General features: G+C 43.4%; 1 protein-coding gene across 1 annotated transcript in view; it reads left to right on the top strand.

Annotated features, from left to right (window-relative positions):
- The window catches only part of LOC120019962 (deoxynucleoside triphosphate triphosphohydrolase SAMHD1-like), a 33186-nt gene extending 28594 nt beyond the window's left edge, over positions 1-4592 (top strand). Inside the window, exons 11-15 of the mRNA XM_038963370.1 lie at positions 2279-2418; positions 2521-2610; positions 2779-2883; positions 2981-3118; positions 3311-4592. Coding sequence (XP_038819298.1) covers positions 2279-2418; positions 2521-2610; positions 2779-2883; positions 2981-3118; positions 3311-3343 — 506 coding nt within the window. The 3' untranslated portion in view covers positions 3344-4592. The remainder of the gene's footprint in view (positions 1-2278; positions 2419-2520; positions 2611-2778; positions 2884-2980; positions 3119-3310) is intronic.
- The last annotated feature ends 17619 nt before the right edge of the window (positions 4593-22211 follow it).

Below are 22211 nucleotides of genomic sequence, written 5' to 3' on the forward strand. Positions count from 1 at the left end.
AAGGCTGTCCAAACAGGCTGGGTTTTATGCCAGGCGTCAAGGCTGTCCAAACAGGCTGGGTTTTATGCCAGGCGTCAAGGCTGTCCAAACAGGCTGCGTTTTATGCCAGGCGTCAAGGCTGTCCAAACAGGCTGGGTTTTATGCCAGGCGTCAAGGCTGTCCAAACAGGCTGGGTTTTATGCCAGGCGTCAAGGCTGTCCAAACAGACCTGGGTTTTATGCCAGGCGTCAAGGCTGTCCAAACAGGCTGGGTTTTATGCCAGGCGTCAAGGCTGTCCAAACAGACCGGGGTTTTATGCCAGGCGTCAAGGCTGTCCAAACAGGCTGGGTTTTATGCCAGGCGTCAAGGCTGTCCAAACAGGCTGGGTTTTATGCCAGGCGTCAAGGCTGTCCAAACAGGCTGGGTTTTATGCCAGGCGTCAAGGCTGTCCAAACAGGCTGCGTTTTATGCCAGGCGTCAAGGCTGTCCAAACAGACCTGGGTTTTATGCCAGGCGTCAAGGCTGTCCAAACAGGCTGGGTTTTATGCCAGGCGTCAAGGCTGTCCAAACAGGCTGCGTTTTATGCCAGGCGTCAAGGCTGTCCAAACAGGCTGGGTTTTATGCCAGGCGTCAAGGCTGTCCAAACAGGCTGGGTTTTATGCCAGGCGTCAAGGCTGTCCAAACAGGCTGGGTTTTATGCCAGGCGTCAAGGCTGTCCAAACAGGCTGGGTTTTATGCCAGGCGTCAAGGCTGTCCAAACAGGCTGGGTTTTATGCCAGGCGTCAAGGCTGTCCAAACAGGCTGCGTTTTATGCCAGGCGTCAAGGCTGTCCAAACAGGCTGCGTTTTATGCCAGGCGTCAAGGCTGTCCAAACAGGCTGGGTTTTATGCCAGGCGTCAAGGCTGTCCAAACAGGCTGGGTTTTATGCCAGGCGTCAAGGCTGTCCAAACAGGCTGGGTTTTATGCCAGGCGTCAAGGCTGTCCAAACAGGCTGGGTTTTATGCCAGGCGTCAAGGCTGTCCAAACAGGCTGCGTTTTATGCCAGGCGTCAAGGCTTTCCAAACAGACCTGGGTTTTATGCCAGGCGTCAAGGCTGTCCAAACAGGCTGGGTTTTATGCCAGGCGTCAAGGCTGTCCAAACAGACCTGGGTTTTATGCCAGGCGTCAAGGCTGTCCAAACAGACCTGGGTTTTATGCCAGGCGTCAAGGCTGTCCAAACAGACCTGGGTTTTATGCCAGGCGTCAAGGCTGTCCAAACAGGCTGGGTTTTATGCCAGGCGTCAAGGCTGTCCAAACAGGCTGGGTTTTATGCCAGGCGTCAAGGCTGTCCAAACAGGCTGGGTTTTATGCCAGGCGTCAAGGCTGTCCAAACAGGCTGCGTTTTCCATACCTGTTTTTTTGTGTGGCACATTCCTGTCCATATAATTACTGCTGGGTTTGGTTTGCATGATTACCTCTCATCTTCCCACACTCCTTATCACCTTGTCTCTCCCTCTCCCCTGTCTCTCTCCCTCTCCCCTGTCTCTCTCCCTCTCCCCTCCCTTCCCCTGTCTCTCTCCCTCTCCCCTGTCTCTCTCCCTCTCTCCTCCCTTCCCCTGTCTCTCTCCCTCTCCCCTGTCTCTCTCCCTCTCTCCTGTCTCTCTCCCCTCTCCCCTGTCTCTCTCCCCTCTCCCCTGTCTCTCTCCCCTGTCTCTCTCCTCCCTTCCCCTGTCTCTCTCCCTCTCTCCTCCCTTCCCCTGTCTCTCTCCCTCTCTCCTCCCTTCCCCTGTCTCTCTCCCTCTCCCCTGTCTCTCTCCCTCTCTCCTGTCTCTCTCCCCTCTCCCATGTCTCTCTCCCCTGTCTCTCTCCTCCCTTCCCCTGTCTCTCTCCCTCTCTCCTCCCTTCCCCTGTCTCTCTCCCTCTCCCCTGTCTCTCTCCCTCTCTCCTGTCTCTCTCCCCTCTCCCCTGTCTCTCTCCCCTGTCTCTCTCCTCCCTTCCCCTGTCTCTCTCCCTCTCTCCTCCCTTCCCCTGTCTCTCTCCCTCTCCCCTGTCTCTCTCCCTCTCTCCTCCCTTCCCCTGTCTCTCTCCCTCTCCCCTGTCTCTCTCCCTCTCTCCTCCCTTCCCCTGTCTTTCTCCCTCTCCCCTGTCTCTCTCCCTCTCCCCTGTCTCTCTCCCCTGTCTCTCTCCCTCTCCCCTGTCTCTCTCCCTCTCCCCTGTCTCTCTCCCCTGTCTCTCTCCCTCTCCCCTGTCCCCCCCCCCCATTCCCTTGTCTCTCTCCCTCTCCCCTGTCTCTCTCCCTCTCTCCTCCCTTCCCCTGTAGACCATGTGTTTGAGCAGATTCTGTACTCGTCCTCCCCTGTGCCGGCTGAGGCCAGAGAGATCCTCCAGAACATCACCTGCAGACGCCTCTACAAGTGTGTGGGAGAGGCCCAGGTAGAGGAGCCCATGGAGGTTTCACAGGTGTGTGTGTTTGGGGAGAGGATATCCTTCCATGGCTTACTAGTGGAGCTTTCTACGAGATTCATATTATGTGCCTCTCATCCTCATCTTCTCTTCCCCCAGGAAATGCTCCTGGACTGGCCAGGCAGGGTGGCGAGGGCTCTGAATGACCATCCAAATGTTACTCTGCAGCCAGAGGACTTTGTTGTCAAGGTGAGTGTCCAGTCTTTTCACCTCAATCAGGGAACTGATTGAATACATTTTACCATCCCCCCCCTTCTCTATAGGTAACCCTTTGTTACCAGTTGCTCTGTTGAAAAGAGGTGTCTCTTTGCATGTCCATCTCTCCCCCGTATCTTTCTCTCTCTTTCTCTCCATCAGATCATCAACATGGACTGGGGTATGAATGAGATGAACCCCATCAACAACGTGCGTTTCTACTCTAAGAAAGACCCAACCGAAGCTTTCCCGATCCACCAGGACCAGGTCACTACTTCAATCCACTTACGTATACCTATTTTAGAATTATCCAATCATTTTTGGAGCTTGGAAACATGATATACGGCAATTGTTGTTCCTGTAGGTGTCCAAGCTGCTGCCACAATGCTTTGCTGAGCAGATTGTCAGGGTCTACTGTAAGAAGACCGATGAGGAGACCATGGAGGCAGCGAAGGAGAACTTTGTCCAGTGGTGCATGGACATGAACTTCTCCATACTTCAGGTCAAGAGCCTCTCTTTCATTTATATATCATTTTATCTCAAGCTTTCAGCGTTTTTACGTTGTGTGGGGAAGATGACAGTGCAAGGCTAAGCCAGCTAGCTATCACTATCTTCCCTGCACAACACACAGTATTTTCCCTATGTTTAACATTTACACTGGTGTCCCTGTGTGTTTGTGTTCACATTTATTTAGGATGAAGATGCACCAGAGCTCCCCCCTCTTTAGGCAACCTGGGCACACAACAATGACAGTGAGGATAATGATGAAGAGGATAGCCAGGGAGGAAGAGGCTGCGCTGCAGTCAAAGGTGCACAAGAGAAGGCGAAGACCAGACTCTTTTAAGAGGAAGATGAGAAACGAGAGAGTATCCTTCTGTTTACGGCAGTGGTTACCAATCATGGTCTTTGAGGGCTACAGGGTATGCAAGGTTTTGTTCCAACCCAGCACTAGCACACCTGGTTCAGCTAATCTAGGTCATTAAGATGAACTGACTAGCTGAATCAGGTGTGTTCATGATGGGTTGGAACAAAAGCCTGCACACCCTGTTGCTCCCAAGGACCAGGGGTTGGTGACCACCACCTCAAGAAAATGTGAGTCAGACTTTCAGAAGAAGTCTCTTTAATCAGGGTTCTGTTCACTCTGATTCAGTTTTGTCAGGGATTAGATCATGTACACTCTCTTTTATTGACTTTTTATGTTTTATTTCAAACATACATTTTAGGTTTGGTTTTCTTAACGTTATGCTATTTCATGGTAAGAGAAGTGTAGGAGTATGTGAGTATACATACCTGTTCTCCCAGCCTATGCATGTTGATGTGCCACTTTCACACATGGATCTTTCCTAAAGCAACAACTATTACATATTTATCCATCCTGGTGAAAGTTACTCTTGGGACAATCCTGCTGCTTTACTTTGTAACAGAGCTGAATGTGTACTTATCCTTGGTATTATATTTAATCAACATGCAAACAAACAGGTCACCGTTGTTTGTGTTTCAGGGCATTGTCTTTCTTTTATGCATGGTTTCTACGCTGTTTTAGTTTTTATATACCATAGTTAGCCTGGTCATGCATACCTACAGTATGTAGGCTAAAGTAGGAGTTGACTAAAGCACATACATATCAAAGATCAGGGTGCAATATAACTTAATTATCTTCCGAAAAGCCACTACTTTAACTGACAAACAATGTTAAGTTATCATATTATCTTTGTTTTCATCCATGTACCCTACTGAGGCAAGTAGGTAAGCAGCTGTCTGTCTAGTGTTTGGTATGATTTAGGAGTCTTGTTATCTTCATTTAAACATCATGAACACAATGTCTAAAGTCTGCCTCCAGATGAGCCCACAGCTGTTGATCAGACATGTTTGTTGATTAAAGTTATGCACTTTGTTTTAAATAAATAATATAATTTTGAATGAAAGACAAATGGGGGGGAGAGTCTCATCATTTGAAGGGTTTTGTAATACAGAATGTAACCGGCCACATCTGTGAAATACAACCCTCTTCTCTGCCTGGCTGTCTGAGTTCTGTTTCCTTACAACTTTGTGTAGAAGACAGCTCTGGGGGGGGGGGGGGGGGGGGGGGGTCTATGGTAAACGGCTTCAGTCGTTCATCTTAGGTTATACTATGCATTCCATCTCGTGGTGAGAGGGTCAGTGCCATCCGGGTTACTTGGGACATTCCTACCATACACCTTAACAATGCTGCTCGCTCAATAGGCCTATTTGGTAGTTGATAACTTGGTAGCCTACAGACAGAATCATCTCTTCTCAGATCCATTGGCTTTCCAACCTGCGATTGTATTTTAAATATTGTGAAGCCCTGTTGTAGCTGCATCACTGACAGATTTGCCACATGTTCCCAACTTGTGATTGGGCTACACACAATCCACAGCTATTAAAAAAAAAATAATCTATTGATCCTCTGTGGCTATATTATAGGCCTACTCCTGGTGTAGTAATCTGAATGATTTCATTTCTTTCTGAACAGACAGAAGTCATTCACTTTGGAAAATGTATTTTAATGTACCGGGTGCTGCACCAACTCAAGCACCCTTTCTGTGGGGCTATGAGTCTATAAGGAAATAAACGATTAAGTGCAACTGCTGCAGAGAAGAGTTGCAGGCTCGTCTCTATCGGAGCAGAGAGAGCGAGGGAGATTATAGAAACTCAATCTCCTAGTTCTCTCACCACAGCAAGGGCCACTCGTTGGTCAATATAGGCTACAAACCATAGGCTAAACCCGGGCTGACCCAACACTGACCCAACAATTCTTAGAATATCAGGCATGTTTTTCACATTAAGTTTTTGAGGGGGCATGAGAATTACAGAGGACTCAACTCGAATTAACTCTAATAGCCCTTATTAGAATAAACATTTTGTAAAAAAAAACATGCCAGGAGAGGGAAATCCTGGAAAATGGTTTCCGGAAGGAATCAGTCCTAAACTGGGAGGTGCTGGATCCTGTGCTGGCAGGATAAAAAATTAAGCACTGCTATCGGCTGCCTAGGCTAGTTCGCGCCTGGTTCGCGCCACGGTGAAACGTACACTCCTGTAGATCTGACATAATTGGGTGGTGAAACTTGCCAGTCAATCAGAAATGCAAGTTGAAGCAATTCACGCATTTTTGAAAGTGATGAAGATCCTTGTCCTTCAATGGAAAAAAAATTATAATTGAAAAAAATGATTTAGAAAGTAATAGGCATTTTGAATTAAACGTAGAGTGGCGCTTATAGTTACGTGATGACATCTTACCTTCAAAAATATTCAGCAGTCATGTTTTCGAAAAACAGTTTCCATCATTTGTCGCAATAAAGTTCGACAAAAGAAAAATGAACCCCCATCGAACGGATAAAATGTTGTCGATCTTTCAAAAACTTCTCCTAGATCTTCTGTTTCGATTACACATGTTGCAACAATTTTTTTTGCGACAGCTTTTGTAGAATAAATCTGGGTCAATGGAAACCTGCCTTCAGACTACAAAAAGGTATGCTATAGACAAAGGGATTTCTTTCCCAATACTGCAGGGCGAGAAAGTTCTCTAAATTTACGACCTAGTGTTAAGGTGTCAAGACCGGCACAGTCCCCCTTCCCCTCTTCTGTGGGAGAGAGGAGGTCTTCAAACATTTGCCTAGCTGATGGGTCTTTTGATCCACTGTCAGGAGAGTCATGACAGTTCCCCTCTGGTGGGTTCAACCTTGGAAGGATTCTGCAAGTTGCAACCCACCATAAAAATGACCACGGGATGTCCTGGTTGTGGATCACCATTGCGGTCCCCCTCTGGTGGTTTACCCTGGTAGGTATTCAGAAGGAGCAGGCCACCACAAGAATGGACAGGGGATGTCCGGGTTGGGAATCGCCGTTCCATACCTGTCGTCCAGGCTGGTAGATCTGGACAGTAACTTAGGAAGTGATCGAGCCATAAACAAGTTCCCCATACAACCATCAGTTAGTGCCACAACACCGCTCATTTGGGAGGAAATGTAAATACTTAATTTGTGAGTGTGTGTGTGTGTGTGTGCGTTGTTAACATCTGCCTAAGTGTCAAAGAAAACGAAACAAAAATGAAAAAAATCATAAACAAACATATACAAAATATAGTTACCACATGTTAATCCTCTAATGGGACTGTATTCTATATGTCCACGGTCTTGGCTAAATGACTCTATCATGGCATTGTGTCTGTCATGTCTAGGGCGTTCCTACTTAGCGGTGTGTTGCTTAGAGCACTATCCTAAGTTGATAAGTATACAGCTGCAAGGCACCAGCTTCGGGCAGTCTACAGGGATGACCCATGGACCTCTGGGGAGAAACTGGTGAGTACAGTAGCTGTAGAGTCAAAGGCCTCAGGGTACATTTTCAACTTTACCAAGGCTGGTATTATGCTCGGATCCTTAAGTGATCGTAGCATAAATCCTCATTCAATGTTCCGTTGCACATTTCCTCCTGAATGGCTCTATTTATTATTATATGTATTATCATGTGTGTTAACCATCAGAAGTGTTTTTATTTATTTATTTATTACCAGGTCTATTATACTACAGGCCAGGTCTATTATAATACAGGTCAGGTCTATTATAATACAGGCCAGGTCTATTATAATACAGGTCAGGTCTATTATAATACAGGTCAGGTCTATTATAATACAGGTCAGGTCTATTATAATACAGGTCAGGTCTATTATAATACAGGTCAGGTCTATTATAATACAGGTCAGGTCTATTATAATACAGGCCAGGTCTATTATAATACAGGCCAGGTCTATTATAATACAGGTCAGGTCTATTATAATACAGGTCAGGTCTATTATAATACAGGTCAGGTCTATTATAATACAGGTCAGGTCTATTATAATACAGGTCAGGTCTATTATAATACAGGTCAGGTCTATTATACTACAGGTCAGGTCTATTATAATACAGGTCAGGTCTATTATAATACAGGCCAGGTCTATTATAATACAGGTCAGGTCTATTATACTACAGGTCAGGTCTATTATAATACAGGTCAGGTCTATTATACTACAGGTCAGGTCTATTATACTACAGGTCAGGTCTATTATAATACAGGTCAGGTCTATTATAATACAGGCCAGGTCTATTATAATACAGGTCAGGTCTATTATAATACAGGTCAGGTCTACAGGCCAGGTCTATTATAATACAGGCCAGGTCTATTATAATACAGGCCAGGTCTATTATAATACAGGTCAGGTCTATTATAATACAGGCCAGGTCTATTATAATACAGGCCAGGTCTATTATAATACAGGTCAGGTCTATTATAATACAGGTCAGGTCTATTATAATACAGGTCAGGTCTATTATAATACAGGCCAGGTCTATTATAATACAGGACAGGTCTACAGGCCAGGTCTATTATAATACAGGCCAGGTCTATTATAATACAGGTCAGGTCTACAGGCCAGGTCTATTATAATACAGGCCAGGTCTATTATAATACAGGCCAGGTCTATTATAATACAGGCCAGGTCTATTATAATACAGGCCAGGTTTACAGGCCAGGTCTATTATAATACAGGCCAGCTCTATTCAAATACAGACCAGGTCTATTATAATACAGACCAGGTCTATTATAATACAGACCAGGTCTATTATAATACAGGCCAGGTCTGTTATATTACAGGCCAGGTCTGTTATATTACAGGCCAGGTCTATTATAATACAGACCAGGTCTATTATAATACAGACCAGGTAAATTATAATACAGGCCTGGTCTATTAAAATAAAAACCAGGTATTTTATAATACAGGCCAGGTATATTATAATACAGGCCAGGTCTATTATAATACAGGCCAGGTCTAATATTAAACAGGCCAGGTCTATTATACAGGCCAGGTCTACAGGCCAGGTCTAGTATAATACAGGCCAGGTCTATTATAATACAGGCCAGGTCTATTATAATACAGGCCAGGTCTATTATAATACAGACCAGGTCTATTATAATACAGACCAGGTCTATTATAATACAGGTCAGGTCTGTTATAATACAGGCCAGGTCTATTATAATACAGGCCAGGTCTATTATAATACAGACCAGGTATATTATAATACAGGCCTGGTCTATTAAAATAAAAACCAGGTATTTTATAATACAGGCCAGGTATATTATAATACAGGCCAGGTCTATTATAATACAGGCCAGGTCTAATATTAAACAGGCCAGGTCTATTATACAGGCCAGGTCTACAGAACAGGTCTAGTATAATACAGGCCAGGTCTATTATAACACAGGCCAGGTCTATTATAATACAGGCCAGGTCTAATATTAAACAGGCCAGGTCTATTATAATACAGGACATGTCTACAGATCAGGTCTATTATAATACAGGCCAGGAATACTATACTACAGACCAGGTCTATTATAATACAGGCCAGGTCTACAGGCCATGTCTATTATAATACAGGCCAGGTCTATTATAAAACAGACCAGGTCTATTATAATACAGGCCAGGTCTATTATAATACAGGCCATGTCTATTATATTACAGACCAGGTCTACTATAATACTGGCCAGGTCTATTATAGTACAGGCCAGGTCTATTATAATACAGACCAGGTCTATAGGCCAGGTCTATTATAACACAGACCAGGTCGGTTAAATTACAGACCAGGTCTATTATAACACAGGCCGTGTCTATTATAATACAGACCAGGTATATTATAATACAGGCCAGGTCTACAGGCCAGGTCATTATAATACCTGCCAGGTCTATTATAATACCAGCCAGGTCTATTATAATACAGACCAGGTCTATTATGATACAGGCCAGGTCTATTACAGTACAGGACAAGTCTACAGACCAGGTCTATTATAATACAGGTCAGGTCTATTATAATACAGACCAGGTCTATTATAATACAGGCCAGGTCTATTATATTACAGACAAGGTCTTTTAAATTACAGACCAGGTCTATTAAATTACAGACCAGGTCTCTTAAATTACAGACCAGGTCTATTATAATACAGGCCTGTTCTATTATATTACAGGCCAGGTCTATTATAATACAGGCCAGGTCTATTACATTACAGACGAGGTCTATTTTAATACAGGCCAGGTATATTATAGTACTGGCCAGGTCATCAGGCCAGGTCTATTATTATATAGGCCAGGTCTATTATAATTCAAACCAGTTCTATTATAATACATGCCAGGTCTTTTATAATACAGACCAGGTGTATTATAATACAGGCCTGATCTTTTATAATACAAGCCAGGTCTATTATAATACAGACCAGGTCTATTACAATACAGGCCAGCACTATTATAATACAGGCCCAATCTATTATAATACATTCCAGGTCTATGATTAAACAGGCCAGGTCTGCAGGCCAGGTCTAGTATAATACAGACCTGCCAGGTCTATTATAATACCTGCCAGGTCTATTATAATACAGACCAGGTATATTATAATACAGACCATGTCTTTTATAAAACTGGCCAGGTCTATTATAATACCTGCCAGGTCGATTATAATACAGACCAGGTATATTATAATACAGGTCAGTTCTATTATAATACAGGCCAGGTCTACTTTAATACAGGTCATGTCTTCAGGCCAGGTCCATTATAATACATGCCAGTTCTATTATAATACAGAACAGGTTAATTATGATATAGGCCATGTCTATTATAAAACAGGCCAGGTCTACAGGCCAGGTATATTATTATACAGTCCAGGTCTATTATAATACAGACCAGGTCTATTAAATTACAGACCAGGTATATTGTAATACAGGCCAGGTCTATTTTAATACAGGCCAGGTCTACAAGCCAGGTCTATTATAATACAGGCCAGGTCTATTATAATACAGCCCAGGTCTATTATAATACAGACCAGGTGTAACGGCTGTCAATGTCGTTCTCCTCCTCAGACGAGGAGGAGCATGGATCGGACCAAGATGCGGAGTAGGAGGTATTCATGATTTTAATGGCAAACCAAAAAACACTACATTTTAACAAAACAACAAACGTGACTAACCTGCAACAGTCCTGTGTGGCCCAAACGCTAACACAGGAAACAAACACCCACAAAACACCAGTGAAACCCTGGCTGCCTTAGTATGACTCTCAATCAGAGACAAACGACACACACCTGTCTCTAATTGAGAATCATACCAGGCCGAACACAAAACCCCACATAGAAATAGAAAACATAGACTGCCCACCCAACACTCACGCCCTGACCAATAAAGACATATAAAACAAGAGAAAACAGGTCAGGAACGTGACATAACCCCCCCCTTAAGGTGCGAACTCCGGGCGCACCAGCACAAAGTCTAGGGGAGGGTCTGGGTGGGCATCTGACCACGGTGGTGGCTCAGGCTCTGGGCGAAGTCCCCACCCCACCATAGTCACTCCCCGCTTCCGTATCCCCCTCCCAATGACCACCCTCCAACTCAACCCACCTAAATGAAGGGGCAGCATCGGGATAAGGGCCAGCACCGGGATAAGGGGCAGCAGCTCCGGGATAAGGGGCAGCAGCTCCGGGATAAGGGGCAGCAGCTCCGGGATAAGGGGCAGCAGCTCCGGGATAAGGGGCAGCAGCTCCGGGATAAGGGGCAGCTCCGGACTGAGTGGCAGCTCCGGACTGAGTGGCAGCTCATGACTGTAGGGCAGCTCATGACTGTAGGGCAGCTCATGACTGTAGGGCAGCTCATGACTGGAGGGCAGCTCATGACTGGAGGGCAGCTCATGACTGGAGGGCGTCTCTGCCAGCTCCTGACTGGCGGGCGTCTCTGGCAGCTCCTGACTGGCGGGCGTCTCTGGCAGCTCCTGACTGGCGGGCGTCTCTGGCAGCTCCTGACTGGCGGGCGTCTCTGGCAGCTCCTGACTGGCGGGCGTCTCTGGCAGCTCCTGACTGGCGGGCGTCTCTGGCAGCTCCTGACTGGCGGGCGTCTCTGGCAGCTCCTGACTGGCGGGCGTCTCTGGCAGCTTCTGACTGGCTGGCGTCTCTGGCAGCTCCTGACTGGCTGGCGTCTCTGGCAGCTCCTGACTGACGGACGGCTCTAGCGGCTCCTGACTGACGGACGGCTCTACTGGCTCGGGACAGACGGACGGCTCTACTGGCTCGGGACAGACGGACGGCTCTAATGGCTCGTGGCAGACGGATGACTCAGATGGCGCTGGGCAGACGGATGGCTCAGACGGCGCTGGGCAGACGGATGGCTCAGACGACGCTGGGCAGACGGATGGCTCAGACGGCGCTAGGCAGACGGATGGCTCAGACGGCGCTGGGCAGACGGATGGCTCAGACGGCGCTGGGCAGACAGATGGCTCAGACGGCGCTGGGCAGACAGATGGCTCAGACGGCGCTGGGCAGACAGATGGCTCAGACGGCGCTGGGCAGACGGATGGCTCAGACGGCGCTGGGCAGACGGACGGCTCAGACGGCGCTGGGCAGACGGACGGCTCAGACGGCGCTGGGCAGACGGGCAGTTCAGGCGCCGCTGGGCAGACGGGCAGTTCAGGCGCCGCTGGGCAGACGGGCAGTTCAGGCACCGCTGGGCAGACGGCAGACTCTGGCCGGCTGAGACGCACTATAGGCCTGATGCGTGGTGCCGGAACTGGAGGTACCAGGCTGAGGGCACGCACCTCAGGGCGAGTGCGGGGAGGAGGAACAGGGCTCTGGTGATGCACTGGAAGCCTGGTGCGTGGTGTAGGCACTGGTGGTACTGGGCTGGGGCGGGAAGGTGGCGCCGGATATACCGGACCGTGAAGGAGGACACGCGCTCTTGAGCACCGAGCCTCTCCAACCTTACCAGGTTGAAGGGTCCCCGTAGCCCTGCCAGTGCGGCGAGGTGGAATAGCCCGCACTGGGCTATGCAGGCGAACCGGGGACACCACCTGTAAGGCTGGTGCCATGTACGCCGGCCCGAGGAGACGTACTGGAGGCCAGATACGTTGGGCCGGCTTCATGACATCCGGCTCGATGCCCAACCTAGCCCTCCCAGTGCGGCAAGGTGGAATAGCCCGCACTGGGCTAAGCACGCGTACTGGGGACACCGTGCGCTTTACCGCATAACCCGGTGTCTGACCAGTACGACGCCCTCTCACTCCACGGTAAGCCCGGGGAGTTGGCTCAGGTATCCGACCCGGCTTCGCCACACTCCCCTTTAGCCCCCCCCCCAAGAAATATTTGGGTGAGCCTCTCGGGTTTCCAGCCACTCTGCCTTGCAAGCGCCTCATAATGCCGCCTCTCCGCTTTCGCTGCCTCCAGCTCCGCTTTGGGGCGGCGACACTCCACTGGCTGTGCCCAGGGTCCTTTACCGTCTAGGATCTCCTCCCAAGTCCATTCCTCTTCTCTCCATTGCTTTGGTTCTTGCCGTCCTTCTCCAATCCGCTTGGTCCTGGTTTGGTGGGTGTTTCTGTAACGGCTGTCAATGTCGTTCTCCTCCTCAGACGAGGAGGAGCATGGATCGGACCAAGATGCGGAGTAGGAGGTATTCATGATTTTAATGGCAAACCAACAAACACTACAATTTAACAAAACAACAAACGTGACTAACCTGCAACAGTCCTGTGTGGCCCAAACGCTAACACAGGAAACAAACACCCACAAAACACCAGTGAAACCCTGGCTGCCTTAGTATGACTCTCAATCAGAGACAAACGACACACACCTGTCTCTAATTGAGAATCATACCAGGCCGAACACAAAACCCCACATAGAAATAGAAAACATAGACTGCCCACCCAACACTCACGCCCTGACCAATAAAGACATATAAAACAAGAGAAAACAGGTCAGGAACGTGACACCAGGTCTATTATAATACAGGCCAGGTCTTTTATAATACAGAGCAGGTCTATTTTAATATAGGCGAGGTCTATTATAGTACAGGCCAGGTATATTATAATACAGGCCATGTCTATTATAATACATGACAGGTCTACAGGCCAGGTCTATTATAATACAGGCCATGTCTATTATATTACAGGCCATGTCTATTATATTACAGGCCAGGTCTATTATAACACAGGCCAGGTTTACAGTCCAGGTCTATTAAATTACAGACCAGGTCTATTATTATACAGGCCAGGTCTACAGTCCAGGTCTATTAAATTACAGACCAGGTCTATTATTATACAGACCATGTCTATTATAATACAGGCCATGTCTATTATATTACAGGCCAGGTCTATTATAACACAGGCCAGGTTTACAGTCCAGGTCTATTAAATTACAGACCAGGTCTATTATTATACAGGCCAGGTCTACAGTCCAGGTCTATTAAATTACAGACCAGGTCTATTATTATACAGACCATGTCTATTATATTACAGGCCATGTCTATTATATTACAGGCCAGGTCTATTATAACACAGGCCAGGTTTACAGTCCAGGTCTATTAAATTACAGACCAGGTCTATTATTATACAGGCCAGGTTTACAGTCCAGGTCTATTAAATTACAGACCAGGTCTATTATTATACAGACCATGTCTATTATAATACAGGCCATGTCTATTTTAATACAGGCCAGGTCTACAGGCCAGGTCTATTATAATACAGGCCCGGTTAATTATAATACAGGCCAGGTCTATTAAATTACAGACCAGAACTATTATAATACCGGCCAGGTCTATTATAATACAGGCCAGGTCTAAAGGCTAGGTCATTATAATACCTGCCAGGTCTATTTTAATACCAGCCAGGTCTATTATGATACAGGCCAGGTTAATTATAATACAGGCCAGGTCTATTATAATACAGGTCAGGTCTATTATAATACAGGCCAGGTCTATTATAATATCTGCCAGGTCTATTTTAATACCAGCCAGGTCTATTATAATACAGACCAGGTCTATTATGATACAGGCCAGGTCTATTATGATACAGGCCAGGTCTATTATGATACAGGCCAGGTCTATTACAGTACAGGACAGGTCTACAGACCAGGTCTATTATAATACAGGTCAGGTCTATTATAATACAGGCCATGTCTGGTTTAATACAGGCCAGGTCTATTATAATACAGGCCAGGTCTATTATAATACAGGCCAGGTCTATTATAATACCTGCCAGGTCTATTATAATACCAGCCAGGTCTATTTTAATACAGACCAGGTCTATTATGATACAGGCCAGGTCTATTATAATACAGGCCAGGTCTATTATAATACAGGCCAGGTCTATTATAATACAGGCCAGGTCTATTATAATACAGACCAGGTCTATTATAATACAGACCAGGTCTATTATAATACAGGCCATGTCTATTATAATACAGGCCAGGTCTATTTTAATACAGGCCAGGTCTATTATAATACAGGCCAGGTTAACAGTCCAGGTCTATTAAATTACAGACCAGGTCTATTATTATACAGACAAGGTCTATTAAATTACAGACAAGGTCTATTATAATACAGGCCAGGTCTACAGGCCAGGTCATTATAATACCTGCCATGTCTATTATAATACCAGCCAGGACTATTTTAATACAGACCAGGTCTATTATGATACAGGAAAAGTCTACAGACCAGGTCTATTATAATACAGGTCAGGTCTATTATAATACAGGCCATGTCTATTATAATACAGGCCAGGTCTATTTTAATACAGGCCAGGTCTATTATAACACAGGCCAGGTTTACAGTCCAGGTCTATTAAATTACAGACCAGGTCTATTATAATACAGGCCAGGTCTATTATAATACAGACCAGGTCTATTATAATACAGGCCATGTCTATTATAATACAGGCCAGGTCTACAGGCCAGGTGTGTTATAAAACAGGTCAGGTCTATTATAATACAGGCCAGGTCTATTATAATACAGGCCAGGTCTATTATAATACAGACCAGGTCTATTATAATACCGGCCAGGTCTATTATAATACAGGCCAGGTCTATTATAATACAGGCCAGGTCTATTATGATACAGGAAAGGTCTATTATAATAAAGACCAGGTCTACAGGCCAGGTCTATTAAATTACAGACAAGGTCTATTATAATACAGGCCAGGTCTATTATAATACAGGAAAGGTCTATTATAATACAGGCCAGGTCTACAGGCCAGGTCATTATAATACCTGCCATGTCTATTATAATACCAGCCAGGTCTATTTTAATACAGACCAGGTCTATTATGATACAGGCCAGGTCTATTATAATACCAGCCAGGTCTATTATAATACAGACCAGGTCTATTATAATACAGACCAGGTCTATTATAATACAGGCCATGTCTATTATAATACAGGCCAGGTCTATTTTAATACAGGCCAAGTCTATTATAACACAGGCCAGGTTTACAGTCCAGGTCTATTAAATTACAGACCAGGTCTATTATTATACAGACAAGGTCTATTAAATTACAGACAAGGTCTATTATAATACAGGCCAGGTCTACAGGCCAGGTCATTATAATACCTGCCATGTCTATTATAATACCAGCCAGGTCTATTTTAATACAGACCAGGTCTATTATGATACAGGAAAAGTCTACAGACCAGGTCTATTATCATACAGGTCAGGTCTATTATAATACAGGCCATGTCTATTATAATACAGGCCAGGTCTATTTTAATACAGGCCAGGTCTATTATAACACAGGCCAGGTTTACAGTCCAGGTCTATTAAATTACAGACCAGGTCTATTATTATACAGGCCAGGTCTATTATAATACAGACCATGTCTATTATAATACAGGCCATGTCTATTATAATACAGGCCAGGTCTACAGGCCAGGTCTATTATAATACAGACCAGGTCTACAGACCAGGTCTATTATAATACAGGCCAGGTCTATTACAGTACAGGACAAGTCTACAGACCAGGTCTATTATAATACAGGCCAGGTCAATTATAATACAGGCCAGGTCTATTAAATTACAGACCAGAACTATTATAATACCGGCCAGGTCTATTATAATAGAGGCCAGGTCTAAAGGCTAGGTCATTATAATACCTGCCAGGTCTATTATAATACCAGCCAGGTCAATTATAATACAGACCAGGTCTATAATATAGACAAGGTCTATTATAATAGAGGCCAGGTCTAAAGGCTAGGTCATTATAATACCTGCCAGGTCTATTATAATACCAGCCAGGTCTATTATAATAAAGACCAGGTCTACAGGCCACGTCTATTATAATACAGGTCAGGTCTATTATAATACAGCCCATGTCTGTTATAATACAGGCCAGGTCTACAGGCCAGGTCTATTATAATACAGGCCAGGTCTACTATAATACAGGCCAGGTCTATTATATTACAGACCAGGTCTATTATAATACAGGCCAGGTCTATTATAATACAGACAAGGTCTATTAAATTACAGACCTATTCTATTAATATACAGGCCAGGTCTATTATAATACAGGCCAGGTCTATTATAATACAGGAAAGGTCTATTATAATACAGGCCAGGTCTATTATAATACAGACAAGGTCTATTAAATTACAGACCTATTCTATTAATATACAGGCCAGGTCTATTTTAATACAGGCCAGGTCTATTATAGTACTGGCCAGGTCTATTATAATACAGGCCAGGTCTATTATAATACAGGCCAGGTTTACAGTCCAGGTCTATTAAATTACAGACCAGGTCTATTATTATACAGGCCAGGTCTATTATAATACAGACCATGTCTATTATAATACAGGCCATGTCTATTATAATACAGGCCAGGTCTACAGGCCAGGTCTATTATAATACAGACCAGGTCTACAGACCAGGTCTATTATAATACAGGCCAGGTCTATTACAGTACAGGACAAGTCTACAGACCAGGTATATTATAATACAGGTCAGGTCTATTATAATACAGGCCAGGTCAATTATAATACAGGCCAGGTCTATTAAATTACAGACCAGAACTATTATAATACCGGCCAGGTCTATTATAATACAGGTCAGGTCTATTATAATACAGACCAGGTCTATAATATAGACAAGGTCTATTATAATACAGGCCAGGTCTATTATAATACAGGAAAGGTCTATTATAATAAAGACCAGGTCTACAGGCCAGGTCTATTAAATTACAGACAAGGTCTATTATAATACAGGCCAGGTCTATTATAATACAGGAAAGGTCTATTATAATACAGGCCAGGTCTACAGGCCAGGTCATTATAATACCTGCCATGTCTATTATAATACCAGCCAGGTCTATTTTAATACAGACCAGGTCTATTATGATACAGGCCAGGTCTATTATAATACCAGCCAGGTCTATTATAATACAGACCAGGTCTATTATAATACAGACCAGGTCTATTATAATACAGGCCATGTCTATTATAATACAGGCCAGGTCTATTTTAATACAGGCCAGGTCTATTATAACACAGGCCAGGTTTACAGTCCAGGTCTATTAAATTACAGACCAGGTCTATTATTATACAGACAAGGTCTATTAAATTACAGACAAGGTCTATTATAATACAGGCCAGGTCTACAGGCCAGGTCATTATAATACCTGCCATGTCTATTATAATACCAGCCAGGTCTATTTTAATACAGACCAGGTCTATTATGATACAGGAAAAGTCTACAGACCAGGTCTATTATCATACAGGTCAGGTCTATTATAATACAGGCCATGTCTATTATAATACAGGCCAGGTCTATTTTAATACAGGCCAGGTCTATTATAACACAGGCCAGGTTTACAGTCCAGGTCTATTAAATTACAGACCAGGTCTATTATTATACAGGCCAGGTCTATTATAATACAGACCATGTCTATTATAATACAGGCCATGTCTATTATAATACAGGCCAGGTCTACAGGCCAGGTCTATTATAATACAGACCAGGTCTATTATAATACAGGCCAGGTCTATTACAGTACAGGACAAGTCTACAGACCAGGTATATTATAATACAGGTCAGGTCTATTATAATACAGGCCAGGTCAATTATAATACAGGCCAGGTCTATTAAATTACAGACCAGAACTATTATAATACCGGCCAGGTCTATTATAATAGAGGCCAGGTCTAAAGGCTAGGTCATTATAATACCTGCCAGGTCTATTATAATACCAGCCAGGTCAATTATAATACAGACCAGGTCTATAATATAGACAAGGTCTATTATAATAGAGGCCAGGTCTAAAGGCTAGGTCATTATAATACCTGCCAGGTCTATTTGAATACCAGCCAGGTCTATTATAATAAAGACCAGGTCTACAGGCCACGTCTATTATAATACAGGTCAGGTCTATTATAATAGAGCCCATGTCTGTTATAATACAGGCCAGGTCTACAGGCCAGGTCTATTATAATACAGGCCAGGTCTACTATAATACAGGCCAGATCTATTATATTACAGACCAGGTCTATTATTATACAGGCCAGGTCTATTATAATACAGACAAGGTCTATTAAATTACAGACCTATTCTATTAATATACAGGCCAGGTCTATTATAATACAGGCCAGGTCTATTATAATACAGGAAAGGTGTATTATAATACAGGCCAGGTCTATTATAATACAGACAAGGTCTATTAAATTACAGACCTATTCTATTAATATACAGGCCAGGTCTATTATAATACAGGCCAGGTCTATTATAGTACTGGCCAGGTCTATTATAATACAGGCCAGGTCTATTATAATACAGGCCAGGTCATCAGGCCAGGTCTATTATTATATAGGCCAGGTCTATTATAATACGGACCAGGTCAATTATAATACAGGCCTGATTTATTATAATACAGGCCAGGTCTATTATAATACAGGCCAGGTCTATTAAATTACAGACCAGAACTATTATAATACCGGCCAGGTCTATTATAATACAGGTCAGGTCTATTATAATACAGACCAGGTCTATAATATAGACAAGGTCTATTATAATACAGGCCAGGTCTAAAGGCTAGGTCATTATAATACCTGCCAGGTCTATTATAATACCAGCCAGGTCTATTATAATACAGACCAGGTCTATTATAATACAGGAAAGGTCTATTATAATACAGGCCAGGTCTATTATAATAAAGACAAGGTCTATTAAATTACAGACCTATTCTATTAATATACAGGCCAGGTCTATTATAATACAGGCCAGGTCTATAGGCCAGGTCTATTATAATACAGACCAGGTCTTCTAAATTACAGACCATGTCTATTTTAATACTGGCCAGGTCTATTATAATACAGGCCAGGTCTTCAGGCCAGGTCTATTATTATATAGGCCAGGTCTATTATAATACGGACCAGGTCAATTATAATACAGGCCAGGTCTATTATAATACAGACCAGGTCTATTATAATACAGACCATGTCTATAGGCCAGGTCTATTATAATACCGGCCATGTCTATTATAATACAGGCCAGGTCTATTATAATACCGACCAGGTCTATTATAATACAGGCCAGGTCTATTATAAGTCAAACCAGTTCTATTATAATACATGCCAGGTCTTTTATAATACAGGCCAGGTCTACAGACCAGGTCTATTACAATACAGACCAGGTCTATTATAATACAGGCCAGGTCTATTATAATACAGGCCAGCTCTATTATAATACAGGCCCAATCTATTAAAATACAGGCCAGGTCTATGATTAAACAGGCCAGGTCTACAGGCCAGGTCTATTATAATATAGGCCAGGTCTACAGGCCAGGTCGATTATAATACAGACCAGGTATATTATAATACAGGTCAGTTCTATTATAATACAGGCCAGGTCTTTTTTAATACAGGCCAGGTCTATTATATTACAGGCTAGGTCTACAGGCCAGGTCTAGTATAATACAGGCCAGGTCTATTATAATACTTACCATGTCTTTTAAAATACTGGCCAGGTCTATTATAATACAGGCCAGGTATATTATAATACAGACCAGGTATATTATAATACAGGTCAGGTCTATTATAATACAGGCCAGGTCTTTTTTAATACAGGCCAGGTCTATTATATTACAGGCCAGGTCTACAGGCCAGGTCTAGTATAATACAGGCCAGGTCTATTATAATACTTACCATGTCTTTTAAAATACTGGCCAGGTCTATTATAATACAGGCCAGGTATATTATAATACAGACCAGGTATATTATAATACAGGTCAGTTCTATTATAATACAGGCCAGGTCTATTATAATACAGGTAGGTTCTATTATAATACCTGCCAGGTCGATTATAATACAGACCAGGTATATTATAATACAGGTCAGTTCTATTATAATACAGGCCAGGTCTACTTTAATACAGGTCATGTCTTCAGGCCAGGTCCATTATAATACATACCAGTTCTATTATAATACAGAACAGGTTAATTATGATATAGGCCATGTCTATTATAAAACAGGCCAGGTCTACAGGCCAGGTCTAGTAGTATACAGGCCTAGTCTATTATAAAATAGGTCAGGTCTACAGGTCAGGAATATTATTATACAGGCCAGGTCTTTTATAATACAGGCCAGGTCTATTATTATACAGGCTAGATATACAGGCCAGGTCTAGTTTAATACAGGCCATGTTTATTATAATACAGGCCAGGTCTAGTATAGTACAGGCCAGGTCTATTATTATACAGGCCAGTTGTATTATTATACAGGCCAGTTGTATTATTATACTGGAAAGGTCTATTATAATAAAGGCCAGGTCTATTATTATACAGGCTAGATATGCAGGCCAGCACTATTCAAATACAGACCAGGTCTATTATAATACAGACCAGGTCTATTATAATACAGGCAAGGTCTAAAATTATTTAGGCCAGGTCTATTATAATACAGGCCTGATCTATTATAATACAGGCCAGGTCAATTATAATACAGACCAGGTATATTATAATACAGACCAGGTCTATTATAATAAAGGCCAGGTCTATTATAATACAGACCAGGTCTATTATAATAGAGGCTAGGTCTACAGGCCAGGTCTATTATAGTACCGGCCATGTCTATTATAATATAGGCCAGGTCTATTATAATACAGACCAGGTCTATTATAATACAGACCAGGTCTATTATAATACAGGCCAGGTATTTTATAATACAAACCAGGTGTATTATAATACAGGCCTGATCTATTATAATACAGACCATGTCTATTCAATTACAGACCAGTTCTATTAATATACAGGCCAGGTCTATTATAATACAGGCCAGGTCTAAAGGCCAGGTCTATTATAATACAGGCCAGGTTTACAGTCCAGGTCTATTATAATACAGACCAGGTCTATTATAATACAGGCCAGGTCTATTATAATACAGGTCAGGTCTATTATAATACAGGTCAGGTCTATTATAATACAGTCCAGGTCTATTATAATACAGGCCAGGTCTATTATAATACAGTCCAGGTCTATTATAATACAGGTCAGGTCTATTATAATACAGGCCAGGTCTATTATAATACAGGTCAGGTATATTATAATACAGACCAGGTCTATTATAATACAGGCCAGGTCTATTATAATACATGCCAGGTATATTATAATACAGGCCAGGTCAATTATAATACATGCCAGGTATATTATAATACAGGCCAGGTCTATTATAATACAGGCCAGGTCTACAGACCAGGTCGATTAAATTACAGACCAGGTCTATTATAACACAGGCCAGGTCTATTATAATATAGGCCAGATCTACAGG

This window comes from Salvelinus namaycush, chromosome 25, assembly GCF_016432855.1.
Source record: "Salvelinus namaycush isolate Seneca chromosome 25, SaNama_1.0, whole genome shotgun sequence".
NCBI classification, from domain to species: domain Eukaryota; kingdom Metazoa; phylum Chordata; class Actinopteri; order Salmoniformes; family Salmonidae; genus Salvelinus; species Salvelinus namaycush.